Here is a 19913-nt window from a genome sequence, read left to right as displayed (position 1 = left end):
TAAATAAATTCATAGTGAATAAAAATAAATTGTATATATGTATATATATATATATATATATATATATATAAAAGGGGAAATTAAACAGAAGAGTAAATAAATAAGTGACTTAATACAAAGATAAATAAATAAAGAAGCAAATTAAAACAAATATCAATTTATGTCACATTTTATCAATTAATTAATGGCTACATTTATTTTTAATAGTATTTTTGCTACATTTAATGATATTTATTTATTGAGCCATTTATTTATTTATTTAGTCATTTATTTTTTATTTTGGCAGGTTCCGCCCTCCAGACTTTATGTAATTATTTTTGCATTCATTTTTATTTATTTTTAAATTAAATAAATTAAATATTCTTTATACACTTCTTCTTCTTCTTCTTCTTAGTCCTCTTGGCCCCCTTTGGAGCATAGGGCGTCCACCATGGATCTCCACCTCACTCTCTTCTGTGCAGTGGTCTTTGCTTCTTGCCAGGAGGTCCTGATCTTGTTCAGCTCGTCGAGCATAGACCGTCTCCAGTTGTTTTTTGGTCTCCCTGGCTTCCTCTTTCCTTGTGGGTTGTAGTCCAGAGATTGTCTTGTTATGTTTGTTTCTTGTTTTCTGAGTGTATGCCCGATCCATCTCCACTTTCTCCTTTTGATTTCTTTGTTGATTTGTCCCCGTTTGTCTGTTTCCACAGGTCTGTATTTGTAATTTTTCTGGGCCACCATATCCTCAGTATGTATCGGAGGCAGTTGTTAATGAACACTTGCAGTTTGTTGCTGATTGTGTTTGTGGTTTTCCAGGTTTCACAGCCATAGAGAAGGACAGATTTTACATTTGAGTTGAAAATTCTGATTTCTGTGTTTTTGGAGAGCTGGGAAGAGAGCCTTACAGGTCAGGTCAGTCTGAAGGCATGTCTTGCTTTGCTGATGCATAGCTCCACATCCTTATCTGCTCCTCCGTCTGTGCTGATGTTGCTTCCCAGGTAGACAAACTCTGTCTTCTAGGGGTTGCTCCTTGATATTTATTCCTTGGTGGGATTTAGTGTTGATCCTCATGACCTTGGTCTTTCCAACGTTGATCATGAGGCTTAGCTGTTTGCTGTGTTCATGTAATTTGTTTGTCTTCTGTTGCATTTGTGTGTGTGTTCCTGAGATCAGTGCCAAGTCATCTGCAAAATCGAGGTTTTCCAATTGTGTGAAGGGAGTCCACTGTAACCTCGTCCTTCGGCCATCCACTGACTTTTTCATAGTCTAATCGATGGCAACAAGAAAGAGCAGGGGGGACAGAAGACAGCCTTGTCGTACTCCTGTTTTTATTTGCAGGGTGTCTGATAGCTTGCCATTTGAAATGACTTGGCCCGTGAATCCATTGTACATACATTTGATGAGATTGACCAGTTTTATGGGTATTCCGTAATGTCGGAGCAGCTTCCAAAGGATGTTTCTGTCTAGGCTGTCGAAGGCTTTTTCAAAGTCAACAAAGTTGATGAACAGTGATGACTGCCATTCGATGCACTGCTCGACAATTATTCTGAGTGATGCAATGTGATCTGTACAGGAGTTGTTCTACCGGAAACCTGCTGGTTCCTTCCTGAATATCTTGTCCAGTGGTTCTTGCATTCTATCCAAGATGATTCGGCAGAGGATTTTGCCGGGGACTGAGAGAAGCATGATGCCTCTCCAGTTCTTGCATTCACTGAGGTTGCCTTTCTTGGGAATTGTGACAATTAGCCCTTCTTTCCAGTCATTGGGTACCTCCTCTTTTACCCAGATCTCATTTAGAAGCCGGTGGAGGATGTCAGCGGTGGCACTGATGTCTGCTTTCAGTGCATCAGGGGGGATGTTGTCCTTTCCTGGTGCTCTGCCGAGCTTCAGTTTTTTGATGGCTCTTTTGATTTCTTCCTTTGATATCCTGTCACAGTTGATGTTTAGGTCTCGTCTCGCTTCTTCAATGTCTGGAGGAGGTCTATTGAGGACTTCCTCAAAGTGTTCCTTCCAGCGCTCTATTTCTTGGGAGTCTTTAGTGAGAAGGTTTTCCTGTTTGTCTCTGATAGGTCGACTAAAGCTCTTGTTCTTACCAGCTAACTGTCGGGTAATTTTGTACAATTCCTTTGCGTTGTTCTGCCTGGCTGCTGCCTCTGCTTTGTTGGCGAGCTCCTCCGCTTGTGCTTTTTTGTCCTTCTTGCAGCTCTTTCTGACGATTATGTTCTTCTGTTGGTAGTCTTGTCGGAGGCCTTCCTTCTTATTACGGTCTGTCTCTCTGTTGAGTTTCAGTTTGATGTCTCGCCTAGCTTCAATCTCCCTCCATGTTGGATCAGTAATACAGTCTTTTCTTTTGGGGTCTCGGTACCCTAGGACAGTTTCACATGTGTCAGTGATAGCCTTCTTGCATCTTTCCCAGTTGTCATTTATGTTGTCTCCCTCTGCTAGGGTTTGGAACCGGTTGCGGAGTAGAATTCCCCATTCTTGCCGTGCTTTGATGTCTTTTAGTTTTCTTGTCTCAAATCTTCTCTGTACCGTTTCCAGCTTTCTTTTTTACTGCCAACTTCATCCGGAGTTCTCCCACGAGAAGATGGTGATCTGAGTCTATATCGGCGCCCCTCTTGACTCTGACATCGAGGAGAACTCTCCTCCATTTCCTGTCTATTGCAATGTGGTCGATCTGGTTCTCTGTGCGGTGGTCCGGAGATACCACTCGTTGAGGGCACAAAGGCTTGCAAAGAGAAGCCCGTTCTCGTTCATCTGCCCCAGACCTCCTGTCCCCATTGTTCCCTTCCAGTCGTTGTTATCCGTTCCAATCTTGGCATTCATGTCTCCCATCACAATCTTAATGTCTCTCTTGGGAGCTTTTTGGAAAACTGCCTGTAGTTGTTGGTAAAAAGTTTCTTTCTCTTCAAACACAGCAGTGTTGGTTGGAGCGTAGCACTGAATGCATGTGATATTGCGTCCTTTGGATGCAAACCTGGCTGTGATGATCCGTTCTGATATTGGTTCCCATTCTATGAGACTTTTAGCTGCGTCTTTTGATAGGAGTAGTCCTACTCCAGAGTAGAGGAAGGTCTCTCCAGTGGCAGTTCTTACCTCTCCAAAGGTGTTCCATCGGCTTTCACACACCCCGATAATGCTTATGTTGTAACGTTGCATTTCCTTGGCCAGTTGTGCCAGGTTTCCTGTCTGGTATAATGTTCTAACATTCCAGCATCCAATTCTTGTTCTTGACTTAAGCTTCAGCAGACATTTCCCCCCTTGAGGTCTCTGTTGAGTTTGCCCCAAGGGGTTCATGGGTCCCATTTGAGGGTCGTCAGTTAAGCTTAGGTCACTTTCGAGGTAAGTATCCATAGTTTCAGTTTCTGTAATCATTTATTTGACAGCAGGGTGGGTGATTAGCCCAAACTGCCGTTTCCACAAGTTATCCGCAGTGGTCGTAGACCATTTTTCTAAAAGCTCCATGGTCAAGAGGCAGTTTTGACTGTATTATGTCTGACCCCTCGCCCTACACCTGTCCGGTTTGGTAAAACCTGCCAGGAGTTGCCTCCCACCGGCATAGCTCTAAAGGGGCAATGGGGTGCACAAGCTCCCTTACCACGACAAGGTGACAGTCATAAAGGAGTATACACTTCTTACACAGTTCTTTCATCAATCAATAAATAAGTAAAAATAAAAAATAAATACATAAATAAAAGGGAAAATGAAACAATTAATACAAAGATTGAAAGAAAGAAAACAAATAAGCTAATTAAAACAGAAATATTAATTTATGTCACATTTATTTTTAATATTATTTTTTCTACATTTAATGACATTTATTTATTTTTATTTTGGCAGGTTCTGTCCTCCATAAGTAAGGCAGTGCTGAATAAATAAGTTTTCAGTTAGACCAAGGTGTAAAGAATCACATGTGAGCCTGTCTTCTTCCAGCTGGAGGAGGCTGAGAGGCGGAGAGGCGGAGAGGAGGCTGAGAGGAGGCTGAGAGACTGAGAGGCTGAGAGGAGGAGAGGCTGAGAGGAGTCTGGGAGGAGGAGAGGCTGAGCAGCAGATCCTGTGACCTCCCAACAGACAGTCTGTTCAAGATGGCCGCCTGAGAGGAGAATAAAACTCCTCCAACAGCTAGCAGCTAGCAGCTAACAGCTCCTCTCTCACAACCTCAACCTGCCACACCACCGGAGACAATGACACGACGGTACGGACCACGGTTGTTCCTCTTATAAACCGGAATGTTGAGGCACGACGTCGGAGTTATGGAATAAAAACAGAGCTGGTAAGTTAAACCCACAGTGAAGCTAACTAGCTACATGCTAACTAGCTACATGCTAAGTAGCTTCATGCTAAGTAGCTTCATGCTAAGTAGCTACATGCTAAGTAGCTACATGCTAAGTAGCTACATGCTAAGTAGCTACATTAGGCTAGGCTAGGCAGCATTCTTTTTTTAGTTGTTTTTATTTTATTGAACACATTCAGATGTACAACCAACATGTCTCATAGATCATTACATTAGAGTAAAAGGACAAGGTGCATACAGAACAAGAACAAATAGAATATGTAAAATTATACATGTAAATAATAATAAATTAAATTAAGGGCTATAGGGCTGCACCTGTAATTCATATTCTTCTATTATACTAAGAAGTTTCAATGCATTTTTTTTAATATAAATAAAATTAAAAAAATTAAACAAACAAACAAACAAAACTTCTTCCTTTTTTTTCTTTTTTTTTTAATTGAATTCAAATTTACAAACAACATGTCTCATAGATCATTGCATTCAAGTTCAAGAACTAGGTTCATACAGAACAAGAACAAATAAAATAAGTAAAATTATACATGTAAATATGATAAATTAAACTAAGGGCTAGGGCTGTACATGTAATTAATTTTCTTCTATTATGCTAATAGAAGAAACTATACTTTAATTGGGAAAAGCCAGTCATGTATATCAGAAGCCATAAAGCTCCAGAATACATATAATGAAAAAATAAATGATCAGTAGTTTCAGTATCATCACAAAATACACAGTTATTGGTTTCAATTCCAAATCGTTGTTGCAACAAATCACTGGATGGATACACTCCGTTTAATATTTTAAAATGGATTTCTTTTGCTTTGGGAGTTATAGGGAATTTTAGATACTAGGCAGCATTCTTGGAGTTCTGAGATCTAAGATTTTCATTGCCAACGAATGCTTCTCTGTAATTGTTGTGCATATGAAAATAAACAACTTGAAACTTGAAAAAAAAAGAAGAAAACTTCTAAGTATACTTGCAGTAAAAACTATTAAACTAGTAGTTTCCTGAGAGTATACTTCAAAGGGCTGTAAGTTCACTTGTATAGTTCATATTATAGTTGCAGTCAAAATACAACTTGGATACTTAAAAGTATACTTTTGTAAACTAAAGTGGGCCAATTTAGTCCCAATAAGTATTGTAGTACACTAACAAGTATACTACTAGTAAATTGATATTAGTATAATTATTACATAAAGTATACTTCGGAATATACTTGAAGTATACAGAAAATTCCAAGTATACTTGGCTTATACTACAAATATATATTAAGTACTATAAGTTCACTTAAGAAAACTTCCAAGTATACTTGCAATACAAACTATTAAACTGGTAGTTTCCTGAGAGTGTACTTCAAAGGGCTGTAAGTTCACTTGTAGTATAGTTCATATTATAGTTGCAGTCAAAATACAACTTGGATGTAAACTAGTTGTGCACTCAAAGTTTACTACTCTAAAAGTATACTTAAAAGTATACTTTTATAAACTAAAGTGGGCCAATTTAATCCCAAGAAGTATTGAAGTAGTACACTTACAAGTATACTACTAGTACATTGATATTAGTATACTTATTACATAAAGTATACTTCGAAATATACTTGAAGTATACAGAAAATTCCAAGTATACTTGGCTGTATATATAGTAATATATATTAAGTACTATAAGTTCACTTAAGAAAACTTCCAAGTATACTTGCAGTACAAACTATTAAACTAGTAGTTTCCTGAGAGTGTACTTCAAAGGGCTGTAAGTTCACTTGTAGTATAGTTCATATTATAGGTGCAGTCAAAATACAACTTGGATGTAAACTAGTTGTGCACTCAAAGTTTACTACTCTAAAAGTATACTTAAAAGTATACTTTTATAAACTAAAGTAGGCCAATTTAGTCCCAAGAAGTATTGAAGTAGTACACTTACAAGTATACTACTAGTACATTGATATTAGTATACTTATTACATAAAGTATACTTGGGAATATACTTGAACTATACTTAAGTTAACTTTGTAAAATAAACTTGAAATATACTTCTTTTTTGTAAGCGTGGACAGGAAGTATTATTATGTATTTATTTATGTATTCTTTTCTTTACACATTTCTTTCATCAATAAATAAATAAAATAAAAATAAAACCTGATCCAGATGACCTGAGAGGTCTGGGTGGTTCAGAACACAGCAGAAGATCAGAATGTATTTTGGCCCTAAACCATTTAGTGCTTTGTAAACCAGCAGGAGTATTAGAGAGTAGAGACCTCAGAACTGGACTGATGTGATCCATTAGCTAACTAGCTACATGCTAACTAGCTACATTAGCCAACTAGCTACATGCTAACTAGCTACATTAGCCAACTAGCTACATGCTAACTAGCTACATTAGCATGCTAACGCGTCCAATAACAACAACTAAACAACTTTAGCAACACCTGCTTTAATCACGTTCATTCCAGGTGACAAACAACAGGCTGTGTATTGATGTCTGACGTTAAAGAGTGATAAACAGTTAGCAACAGGCAGATCTGTCATTATAACAGCTAAGTGTGTTTTGTTGTGGTGAAATGATGCTAACGTTATAGCTAGCTCACTGTTGTGCTATCTGGGTTAGTTAGCTTGTTTGCTAATCCTGTAGCTAAAGGTGTTAACTCGCCTTCATGTTGGCGTTGACACGTCATCTAAGCTGCTCTTTATTGTGGTAAAGTTGTAGAGTTAATGTCAAGACAAACGCTCTTTAAATGACAGGGATAAATAGTTTAATGGTGTTAAAATATAGCCTGACACCGGTTGGTACACCGGTGTTACAACAATATCTGTGACCTGATCTGAGCTGTAAACATCTCCACCAGGTTACCAGTGATGGGCATTTATTTACTACAGTACTGTACTAAAAGTATAAATTCAATCTTGTACTTTACTTGAGTATTATTTCCATTTTATATAACTTTATACTCAAAAATAAATACATAAATAAATAAAATGGGAAATTAAACAGACTGGAGGGCGTAACCTGCCAAAATAAAAAATAAATGACTAAATAAATAGATTAATAAATAAATGTCGTTAAATGTAGCAAAAATACTATTAAAAATAAATGTAGCATTTAATTAATTGATAAAAAGTGATTTGATTTGATTTGTTTTAATTTGCTTCTTTATTTATTTGTATTTGTATTAAGTCCCTTATTTATTTACTCTTCTGTTTACTTTCCCCTTATATAAACAGTATATTTATTATTATTTTTATTCATTTTAAATTTATTTATTTATTGATCATGATTTATATACAATATAAATTCACTTTTTGACATTACAACACAGAAAGCTTATACCTTTACTCTACTACATTTATCGGACAGCTCTTAGTTACTTTTCAGATTACAATTTTCCATCCCCTTACTGTCCAGTGAAAACATTTTATCTCCAGATGTGTTGATTTTAAATGTTAGTGATAAACTACGGCAATACAATTCAACATATACATTAATGTAGCAGTAATATTAACACAGAAACATCAGATATTTTTTTAATCCATCCAAGCCAAACGCTCTTTAAATGACAGAGATAAATTGTTTAATTGTGTTTAAAATATAGCCAGACACCGGTTGGCACACCGGTGTTACAACGGTATCTGTGACCTGTCAGATTCTGTGACCTGATCTGGCATTTCAGCTGTAAACATCTCTACCAGGTTACCAGTGGTAGTCATTTATTTACTCAAGTAAATTCTAGTATAAAGTACTTGTACTTTACTTATATGCTTATTCCACTATATTTCAGATGACATTTTTTTAATTTTTTTACTCCACCACATTTGTCTTAAAACTATAGTTATTACTTATTACTTTGCAGGTTATGATTTTGAATGTGATCAACTCATAAAATATGATGCATATAGTTGAAATTAGTCCCACGTCAACCAGCTGTGATATTAAAATGCTGTATCAGTGTGTGTACTTTCACTTTTGATACTTAAAGTACACTTTTCTGATAATACTTTTGGACTTTTACTAGTAGTATTTTTGCAGAGTGGTATTGCTTTTTCTTTACTTAAGTAAACGATATGAGTACTTCTTCTACTACTGGCCATAACTCATGTTATTGTGAGGCCTCCCAAGAAAGACACTGTCATATCCTACCTGTAACCTGACCCCAGGTGATAGTAGTAGTGTAACATTTTTTATGAAAGTTTTAGAAATACTTATGATCAATTCATGATTTTTAATTGTCAGAGAAATAGCAGAAGACTAATGATAACTGGGATTTTTTTACTGTGGTGATTAACCGTAAGATGTGGATTTCGTAAGACTGACTTCCTCATTCTCAACTATATTTAGCCTACATAGTTACCAGCAGTCACAAAGAGAGTTACTGAAGGATGAAGTAGGAACAATTTTGTTTATACACTTAACTAACGCACCTGTGGAAAAAGGAAGTATCTTTACAATTTTAGAGATCTTCAGTGTCCTTTAGTGTGTTGTGGAGTCACTACAGCTAGCTGCCTCTTTATTAACACTATTGTAGAGTCTACACCAGTTGATTTCTGTGTAAAAGTCTACTGTATATTTGTACTCACACATGCAGGGACAAAGTAATACAAAGTAGTGTGGAGAACACACAAGCAGTTGTTTTAATTTCAATAATTACAGGAAAGGAAAAGAGTTATCTGATTAAAACGCTGGACACTTCAAAAGTAATATGATATATCATTTTTGGCCTGATTTCTATTAGCAGAATCATCTAGAAGTCAATATCAAGTCTTATCTACAGTGTAAAATATGGATTTAAAGGTTCTTTTAAAGGCAACATCTTGTTATTTTTGGAGACGGTGACTCCTTTTATCAAGCAGCTGATTTTTTTGAAGTTATTTATAACCATGCTAGAGATTTGCTTTCCTAAAATTTGACCCATTTTCATTCTCAGTAATATCAACCCATCTCTGATATTCCATTTCCACAAATCCAGTTTAAAACAAATGGTGTGCCAGATCAGTATTAAGATTTATTTAAAGGTATTAAAGGTAGGAGAATTTGGCTTCCTCTCTACCTTTATGTCTTACTGTGGGCTGATCAGTATCCTGCAGAAATAGAGGACTCGTGTGTTTATTAGGGCTGTCCTCGACCAAAGAAATATTTGTTTCCTGCGTCTATGACGCATTAAAATCTGAAAGGACGCAGTAAACTTACTATTGACCCCCTCACGTGTTCATAGTCTCAATCATCACAGGGTCATGTCTAGAAGGTAACACGCAAATTGCAAAACTCTCGCGAGATGGTTAAGGATAGACATTGACCTCAAATAGTTAAGGTTAGGGTAGGTAGTCGGGCAGCGAGTCTAACGAGAGGTTTTCACGGGTTACCTTCTAGACACAACCTCATCACGGGAGAGACTAAATGTACTTGCTGCAACATATTTGTGTCATTTAATTTTATCCACCAGACTTTCAGAAGACAGCTTTTTAATACTGTCTTAGTTAAGTTTGATGTTTGTGATAAAAGTTTCACACAATTTCTGACTCAATTAATTTTCTTAGATTTGATTTATATACAGTTTTGTAAATACAATTTTCAGATTTGGGATTTTATTTGTTTAATTTTCAGATACATTTTCAAAGTACATGAATATAACCATAATTATAACCATTTATTATACGGCTTTGTTGAATACTCAATTCTGATTGGTCAATCACGGCGTTCTACGGTCTGTTATTTCTTTATATTAGACCGTTGCTATGTATAACAGACCGTTGCTATGTATAACAGACCGTTGCTATGTACAGCAGACCGTTGCTATGTACAGCAGACCGTTGCTATGTATAATAGACCGTTGCTATGTATAACAGACCGTTGCTATGTACAGCTGATCGTTGCTGTGTACAGCAGACCGTTGCTATGGGCGCACTTCTGATGTCAGACACTTGCGGACCGTTTTTTTGTGTCAAATTATTAATTTCTTAAGTAGGTAGCCGTGTAATAAGTGGGATAATTTACAACTAGCGGGTCATTGTTGTGAAATAAATCCACACATCGCCCTGTCAGGGGTTTATTTCACAACAATGACCGGCTGACATCAGGGAGATAGCTTGCTGGCCACAAAAAGCACATTGTCATCACACATTTCGCTCTTACTGTGAGTCCCTTGTGCAGGTATCTTCCCTTAATCTTCCTTGTGTTGTAATTGAGATTAGGACATTTGAGAAACAAAAACACAGTTATTAATATTTCCCTCTGGCAACAGTTCATTCTCAGTGGTGCGTCGTGCCGTCTGAAACTAGACCATGTGACTCTCACTGTACAGAGGAAAAGTCATGACGTCGCCCTCAGGTGGTTGTGCACAAACCTCGACCTTGTTATAGGGAATCAATAGAAACTGTATTGTAGATTATACAGAATTAACTGAGCCAGCTGAAAAGTAAAACTCTTAAATAATCAAAGTATAAACCCTGAAGAAGTGCCTCCATTAGTTGGTGTTAATCACTATTACTCACATGTTGACTGATCACATGATGCATCATAACATGTTTGCTGTGAAACTGGTCTGTGTGACGATAATGGTGACAGTTCCTGTTTGATGCAGGTTGTATACTTAAGTACTTTTACTTAAGAACTGCACTTAAGTACTATTTTGCATTAATCCTTACAGCTGTTGCTATAAAGATAATATTTAGAATATGTAAACACAAATGTCACAGTGGTTTAATGTGCCCAGAACTGACCTCGGAGTTCTTTCACCAGATATTAGACTGAAATAATATGGTGTTTGAATTAATAATACTTTGTTTTTCCAGTGTTAAATCAAGTCTTTTTTCTCTCTCTCTCTGTAGGAATTGGAGGGGGTTCAGGGCCCTTTGTTTTAGCCCAGCATGGACAGCTTCTTCAAGGCAGCTGTTTGTGATCTGGACAAACTGCTCGACGACTTTGAGCTCAATACTGGTAAGATACAGAAGTACAGGGCTGCAACTAATGATTATTTTCATTATAGTAAATGAAAATATAAAAATATAAGGTACATTCAGAGTAAAGATTGAAATAATAAAGTAAAATTAATAGAAAATAAAAAAGCAAAAACATGTAAAGAAAATTACATATTGAATAAAATGTATTTAAATAATAAACACACATTTAGTGCACATACACGTTTATAAATCTGAATGCGTAGGTAGCAATCATGGTTAGAAGAAATAATATTATCTATTTATTTTATACATTTTTAAATTAATTAATTAATTTTCTATTTATTTATTTATGCATTTATTTTCTATTTATTTTTAAATTTGTGTGTTTATTTATTTTCTATTTATTTTTAAATGTGCATATTTATTTATGTATTTATGCAGGATTTTTACCTTTGCATTTCACCCCTTATTTATTCCCCCAAACGTATTTATTTCTGTATTCTTTTCTTTACATATTTATTTTTTTTTATCTGTATCTGAGTTTAACATGTTTTGTTCTGTTTATTTTATTACAGAGGAACTTGAATGCAAATCAGTTTTCCTGAAGCCGGCTGTGTACCCCTTCTCCTCACTGGGCTCTCAGTGTTTATCCTCTGAGGCCTCCACTGTCCCACCGAACCTCCCCGACCTCAACTCTCTTCATTATGGTTCTGCTACCAACTGTCCTGACCGCTCCCACGGTCAGAACCACAGCGCTGACGACAGAGAGGTCCAAGGTCAGCCTCTCACCGGAGTGGACCTTCTCTCCTCTGTGGATCGGCGGCCAGCTAAAAGCTCTGCCCCTCCCTGCCCGGACAGGGCCCTGAAGCCGGTGTGTGACCTTGTGAACGACACAAGCTCGGCCATCCAGGTCAGGGAAAACAGCCACGATGCTTTCAGTGAGCTGGACGTGGTGGAAAAGCAAATGGAGGAGGAGGAGGATGAGAAGGAGGAGGAGGAGACGCTGCTGGTGGATTTTGACACCCCTGTGGTCACTGCACACAGAGAGGAGCAAAGTGGCTACACCACAGAAGAGCAAACCTCTGCAGGGAATGACGAACTGCTGGGTTTGGATTCCCCCGAGCAGAGCGGTGGATACTCGGCCTCGCTCAGTCTGCTGGACGTCATCCTTCCTGCTGAGGTGGAGCGGAGCAACGAGTCCACGGATGACTCACTGTCACCAAGGACCACTGAGTCAGCTGAGGAAGAGGAGAATGACTGTGAGGAGGTGGCATGCACAAACCAAGTGGTGGTTAACTCTTTAGACCACTGTGAACCGGAGGCCACTCCGCCTGTTGATAGCATTAAAGAAACAACGTCAGTGAATAAAGAGGAGTCACAAGAAGATAACGGTGAGGCTTCTGTCGGTCTAACGTCGGAGGCTTCAGACAGCGAATCGGTGGGCTTATCATGCCTGCCCATAGCTGTGTCCCTGTGTGGAGCTCTGGTGAACACAAACACCACAGAGGATGAGTCGGGGGACGCTGCAGAGCCGTGTGATGAGGCAGCAGACGTCTCTGAAAGCACAGAGGCAGACTCCCTGTCAGCCTTGGAAGCCAGGTCACATTTAGAGGATTCAGGCTCGTCTGGGTCCCAGCAGGTTGCAGAGGGCAGGATGTCACCAGAGGGGCAGCATCTCTCTATTGAATCTGCTGCACCTGCCGTCCCCTCTGCAGACCTTTCCTCCTGCGACCGCTCAGAACCCAGCCCAGTCGATCCTCCCGAGTTTGGCTTTGAATACCTGCCAGAGAGTGACCAGGCCGAGCTGCTGGTTACAGACGAGGAGCTGGACGCCTTCCTGCAGGCCCACACGGAAGCAGAGCAAGGTAGAGGGGTCTCTTATTGCAGCACCTCTCAACCCGAGAGTCTGTCAGAGTCACATCTGGAAGGCAGGCTTGTGGGAGGGGAGCTGAGGAGCTGTGGTCGGGAGGACCTGGAGGGTCTCGCTACTCCAGAGAGCGACAGAACAATGTGTGTGTCTGTAGTGGGATGTTTTAACCCCGACTCTTGCAGACCTCCTTGCCAAGAAGAGCCAGAGCTCTCCTCTGGTGTAAACCATTCTTTGACCAGCAACACTTTCCAGTCCCAGCACAGCAGTAGCCCCGATCAGCAGCCCTCCTATGGAGGTGCAAGGCCTAAACAGCTACACTGCCAAACTGCTAGATCTCCACCAGCAGGGGAGGAGGGAGAGGAGCAGGCTCAGACGCTCAGTACAGCGGAGGAGGAAGAAGACAGTTCACCCACAAGTCTTACAGAGGTGCATTCCAACATCAGGGATTTGAGCCCGATGTACGCCTCTCAGGAGCATCAGGATTACAGCGTGGGGTATGATGAACTCTCAGAGCCCCCGCCGTACCCCGGGGAGTCGCCCACAGACGGCGCCTTGTCGGTGAACTGGAAGAGAGAGGGAGCGGAGGAGCTGGGGAGCAGACAGCCGGCCTGGGTTCCAGACTCGGAAGCTCCCAACTGTATGAACTGCTACCAGAGGTTCACTTTCACCAAGAGGCGGCATCACTGTCGAGCCTGCGGGAAGGTATGTTAGTCAGCTCAGACACTTCATTGGATCCGTTATACTGTTTACGAAGTTTCACTTAAAATGTAGGGCTGTTAAAGATATTGTCCATGTTGTACTAGCTTGTCGCAAAGGAGGTTAAATAACGCTCCAAACTTACACTAAATTTTGGTGAGGAAAAACGGTCATGACCATTTTCAAAGGGGTCCCTTGACCTCTGAACTCCAGATCAGTGAATGTAAATGGGTTCTCTGGGTACCCACGAGTCTCCCCTTTACAGACATGCCCACTTTATGATAATCACATGCAGTTTGGGGCAAGTCATAGTCAAGTCAGCACACTGACACACTGACAGCTGTTGTTGTCTGTTGGGCTGCAGTTTGCCATGTTATGATTGGAGCATCTTGTTTTATGCTAAATGCAGTACCTGTGAGGGTTTCTGGACAATATCTGTCATTGTTTTGTGTTGTTAATTGATTTCTAAAAATAAATATATACATACATTTGCATAAAGTAGCTTATTTGCCCACTCCCATGTTGATAAGAGGATTAAATACTTGACAAATCTCCCTTTAAGGTTCATTTTGAAAAGATAAAAAATGTGTGATTAATTTGCGACTAATTGCTATCAACTATTGACAATCATGTGATTAATCACGATTAAATATTTTAACCGATTGCAGCCCTACTATAAATATGTTTATTTATTTGCACTCACATAAAACTTCATAAAATCCAGATACAAATAAGAAATGTGACCGGAGAGGTCAAGAAGCCACAGGCTTATAAAACGGACCTTGCCTCAACATAAAGAGTGAAACAAAAGAAAAGAAAAGAAAACATAAACATAATTAAAAAAATACAGAAAAAGACAACAGAAGCACACAAATTAAGCAGAAAAATAAACCAATCAGTAGAAAGCAATCCAAAAAAAATAAATAACCACATGTAAAAAAACAAACAACAAAAATCAAAGAAGGAAAAATAATATATACGCATACATATATTGTAGTGGCTGTTTTACCATGCTTCAAGTTCCTAGGCCACTTAGTCTGCAACGTAGCTCAGTTATCATGTTCCAATTAATTTCAATCCTTTTTTGTAAAGACCCAATGTACTCACAGGAAGCAGGGAAAACTTAAACAAGGGTTTATTTGAGAAGCAATTTCAACGTTACGGCAGATGTTTCCATCAAAGTTACATCTCGCCGGTCCACTACCGACTTGATATTCCATATACGTTATAACACTTTCACTATATGTTATAATATGCTATATATAACACGGTCAAAAACTTGTTGCGATCCACACCTACGTAGACTTCACAGCATCTTCCAAAAGCCTCCTTTTTACCATGCGCACTAAAAAACTGCGTTTCGGCACTATCCTGTCATAAATAATATGTCTATTCTAGCACTATAATAAGTATAGTATACATCATAATCCTACATGGTGGCTATTTAAACTATACAAAAACTGTTGTATAAACTAGATAAATATGTGTATAATTGGCTCTTACATACATATACATACACACATGCAAATATGATTTGACTAAATTTACCAAATATTTATAATAAATTGTCTAATCAGCTTCAGTTATTTCAGTGTTTGTTTCACTTTCATTTGTTTATGCTAATTGTATACATACTTTTAGACTGATATCATACGTGACGTGAAATTTAAAGTGAAAGTTCTCATGATTAAGCGTGCGTGTTTCATAAATAGTTAAATAAAACGGATTACGTCCCCAGGACTAAATATAGCTCGGTGGATTCATGGACGCAGAGAGCATGAGTCAGCACTTCTGTTTTCGGCTCCTCTATAGGTCTCTACTGAGCCGGGTGTCCTAAACATGGAGCTAAGTCCTTTAAGGGCCAGTGATTAAAACAGCATTAGAGAGGACTCTTTGTTATTGTTCTCAGCATGACGGCGGCTGCTGCTTAACGGACCAGATAGACACACATGTTTACGGTGGATTGTTGTCATTCATCCTTACGTTTGCGAGTTGCTTTTTAGCCTCATCACTGTCTCCTCTGTGGCAGGTCTACTGTGCGGTGTGCTGCAACAGGAAGTGTAAGCTGAAGTATCTGGAGAAAGAGGCTCGTGTGTGTGTCGTCTGCTTCGATACCATACACAGAGGTAAGGCCCTCCATTGGTCCGATCAGAGATTCACTTCCACATATTCCTTACAGACATTATGAGCGAAGATCCTCATCTGTAAGTGTTCAAATACGGCTTCAGTGTTCTGGAAGGGAGTGTGATTGTTAACGGAGTCATTCAGGAGTTGTTTGATGGCTGAGAATCATCTCATAAACAACAGAGGTGATTTATTCTTTCCACCTGATCGGTTGTGAATTGGATGAAGCTGATGTGTGTGAGTGCATCTCCTGGTTTTTCATTTTGTGATTTAAGTGATATTAAGCTTAAAACCTGTGAATGCACAGAATAGAATTCTCAGTAAGTTATTTGCTTCTATTGTAGACGGAGGGAACAGAGAGCATTTCCCTCCTTTTCTGAAGTGCTTTTGCTTGTTGATCGAGGATTAACTGTGTAAATAAATATTAGGGCTGTCCCGAATACCATTTTTTGGGCTTCGAAGCCTCGGTGAGAAATATTCTAAAGGTATTCAAAGCTTCGGGACGGGACAGCGCCGCTGCCTCTACGTACAACAAACAGCGATATCCGTCTGAGAATAACTAATTGGATGGGATTCAAGGTTCAAGAGTTTTATTTGCCATTGTCACCTATAAGTACATTGGAATTCTGAGCAGTTTACACCGAGTCAGCTTTAAGAAAAGAAAAAGTAGAAAAGGCACAAGTTAATTACAGTACAAAAATAAGTAGCACATTCAACTCAACACAATAAATAAATAAATTATTAAAACATAAAACGCCCTCAGTGTAGTCAATAAATAAACTAAACTACCCTCTGCACAGGAACCATACCCCCAGAATACAAATATGCAGTATATATGCTCCATGGCCATGTTAAAAGAACTTGTAGCTCTCATAAAAAATATTTAAAAAAAATAATTAATATATTTCAGAGAATTGCACAGCATTTCAGTCCATTTGGTTCAGGTGTACTGCGTGTCAATAATAGTACCGAGGTGAGGTGTGGGGTATTTGTGTCGACTCCTGACACTTTATAGTGAACAACAGGTCTAGTTTTATTCTTTTTATTTCAATGTCTGAAAGAGCCCAGTAATACAATTGTCAAATCATGTTTTTTTGTTTTTTTTTGTGAGATGATATTAACTGGTTGTGTTAGATTCATATCGATCCCAAGCCCCTGAATTGAATTGAATCGTATGGTGGCAGACTCTGTGATACAGTGGAAACCGCTTATTGTGATCATGGTTACAGCAATCAACCGTTTATATGGATTAAAAAGCTTTGGACAGAATCATTCCTATACAAACGTTTAAATAATTTGCTTATAGGTCTTTTCGTTTTCGTTTTCGAGTTAGCATGCAGCTTTAAGTGTTTCCATCCTTTACTGGATGTGTAGTGTTTACCACTTTGGATTTAACATGTGAGAGTGCAGGTTGTATCCACGCTGACCTTCCAACGTTTTCTACTTTCTTGTTTTGGCTAGCTGCGGTTTGTTTTGTTTTTTGACAGATACGGAACTGATACGACGTCACGTTACTCAGACTACAACAATAAAAGCGGTAACTTCCTTCTACCTCCACATAGACACAAATGAAGCAAAGATATTGATTCTGGCATTAAAGAATCCATTTCAAAATCATCAAAAATGAATGAAAAATCGTGATACATAGGTGAATCGAGACAGCGGTGAGATTGATTTGAGTATTTTCATCCCCTCACAGGACCAGACTAAACCTACGAGTCCATCTTTAAATAGACTGAATCAGTCATTAAAACTTAATAACATCACAGTAACGTTTTCATTATGCAGCTCGGATGAATATTTAAGGCACAAAGTGGCTCAGGGGCTTTCTTTCATTCAAATTCAAACATCCATATGCAGAATATTGTCTTTTAATGAACATAAACAGCACGTTGGTGTCACAGTTGACTTGGTTTTACTTGTCTGCTTTGATGATAAAAGGTTTCAGAGAGGCTCCTTTTTATAGCTGAAGACTGCAGCATGGACACGGAGAGAGAGAGAGACGGGGAGGGGAAGATGGATGGAGAGGGCAGGAGAGAGGGAGGAGAGTTATAGCAGGACACTGGCATTTGTCCTTGATTTTGTGTGTGCGCGTGTGTGTGTGTGTGTGTGTGTGCGCTACAGGACCCGCCTAACGCAGTAGACATGTGATGCTCGCACACGCCGTCTAAATTAAGAAGAGAGAGGTGATCCACTTTTTGCGGCTGGTGGATGCTCGAGCGGTGTGACGCGATCCCTCTCTCCTCTCGTCACCTCTTTTCCCCTCCCTCCCTCCTTCCCTCCGTTTGCTCTCCATCTCATAACAGTGTGGTGCATGTGAGGCTCACCGCACACGCATACACCAGCCTGAAGCTAACAGGCTATCACGGCTAACAACAGAAATAAAGCGAGGAGCGGCTTCAGGGAAAGCTGTGATGGGAGTGTCTAAAGTCAGACTGAGGAGTAGAGTCGCAGTGATTTGGACTGGTTGAGTTTTAGCAGAGAGGATGATGATGATGAGGATGAGGTAAGCTGTTATTGTTATTAGTTGTTGTGTTTATAATCTGTGTTGAGGGATATTTGTGTGCTAAAGTGGATTTCTTACTTGCCTGAAGCGCTGGATGACTTTTTTTTATGCCTTGTCATCCTTTCCTTGCACAACAAGGTGAAAGAACTCTCCTTGTAGTGATGCTGTTTCAACTAACAGGACTCTGAATTAATGTTGTGCTTCCTCCCGATGTGGTGGTGTGTGTGTGTGTTCCCATGCTTTTGTAAGCCACCCTGTAGTGGTTGTCAGTACACAACAGATCGATAAAGATCTATGATGCTTAATCAATATAATGTAGACGAGTGCTGCATCAGCACTTTCTGAGAGAGTGCAACCGGCCTCGGTCTTGAGCCAGCTTTCCTGGAAGCAACAACTCAACGTCTGTCCCGTTTGCAATAATTCATCTGCGCTATATATCATGTTCTGTAGGGGAAGCTGAGCTCTCAGTCAGATGTTCAATTTTGTCTGGGATAATAGTAAAACCACAAAACATACTGCAGTATTGTACTGTGTTAACATATATTCCCAAACACAAGTGAGTCATTAGAGTAATCACAGTGCCTTGTGGTCATTCCAACATGGCTGTTTCACTGCGTGTTTGTCCGTCCAGCTGAATGTCCTCTGAACTGGAACAGTCACACTCATCATGCTCCAGTTCTGCTTCTGAATTATCTGATTTGATATCTGATGACTTGGCACAAAATGTATAATTCTCATCTTCGATTGCTTCAAGCTCACCTTCAGTTTCAGAGTTCATATTGTCAGAGTATCAAAGACACTTCTTCATGCTTGTGTTTGAGATGATTTAAAGAATCAGTGACACAGGAAAACACGACATTACCTGCTCTTCTCAGTCAGCCTTTATCTAAATCTCAAGGAATCATTGAATGCCTTGTCCTCATTTTCAAATGATGTCGAGAGTACAATTAAAACAGAATAAATACACACACAAAAATGATTAACAAGAAAACAAACAAACAAACAAACAACAGAACACCTTTAAAAACAGTTCAAGAGCGGAGTCGTTAGTAATCAGGGTTTAAATTGACCTATAGTAACAGCATTAGCATTACTAGCAGTATAGTAACAGCATGTTGGCATGCAAACATTTATCTATACCTATACATATATATATATATATATTTATAAAATAAATATATATATATATATATATATATATTTATAAAATAAATATATATAAATATATATATATATATATATATATTTATAAAATAAATATATATAAATATATATATATATGTATTTATAAAATATATATATATATATATATATATATATAGGTATAGGTAATGCTAACATGCTGTTTAGGAAGTAATGTTAACCTTCTTAGTTTAGGATGTCAGCATGCTAACATTTGCTAATGCCTACTTCTCACTACACACAACTTTATTTTCCACTCCCCGACAGTTTTTGGAGCTCCCCGACAAAAGCACCAGTTCAGAGGCAAATCCGTGTCGGCTCGCTGCTCGCACATCGGCGCTCGATCGTTATGTGTGAACTGCTCAAAGACACAAGTCGATA

The 19913-nt window shown here is 38.8% G+C and overlaps 1 protein-coding gene across 4 annotated transcripts in view; it reads left to right on the top strand.

Annotated features, from left to right (window-relative positions):
- The first annotated feature begins 3912 nt into the window (after positions 1-3912).
- The window catches only part of zfyve16 (zinc finger, FYVE domain containing 16), a 29056-nt gene continuing 13055 nt past the window's right edge, over positions 3913-19913 (top strand). For 3 of the 4 annotated variants that reach the window (XR_012591757.1, XM_074618604.1, XM_074618601.1), the window contains exons 1-4: positions 3913-4249; positions 11083-11191; positions 11730-13726; positions 15750-15846. Coding sequence is in view for 3 of the 4 variants with exons in the window: in XM_074618604.1 (XP_074474705.1) it covers positions 11122-11191; positions 11730-13726; positions 15750-15846 (2164 nt within the window). In the remaining variant the exon portion in view is untranslated. Of the gene's footprint in view, positions 4250-6611; positions 6717-11082; positions 11192-11729; positions 13727-15749; positions 15847-19913 lie in introns of those variants that run through there. The other variant, XM_074618603.1, reaches the window with a different exon arrangement.

This window comes from Sebastes fasciatus, chromosome 19 (genome assembly GCF_043250625.1).
Source record: "Sebastes fasciatus isolate fSebFas1 chromosome 19, fSebFas1.pri, whole genome shotgun sequence".
NCBI classification, from domain to species: Eukaryota; Metazoa; Chordata; class Actinopteri; order Perciformes; family Sebastidae; genus Sebastes; species Sebastes fasciatus.
This window is presented reverse-complemented; position numbering and strand designations above follow the sequence as displayed.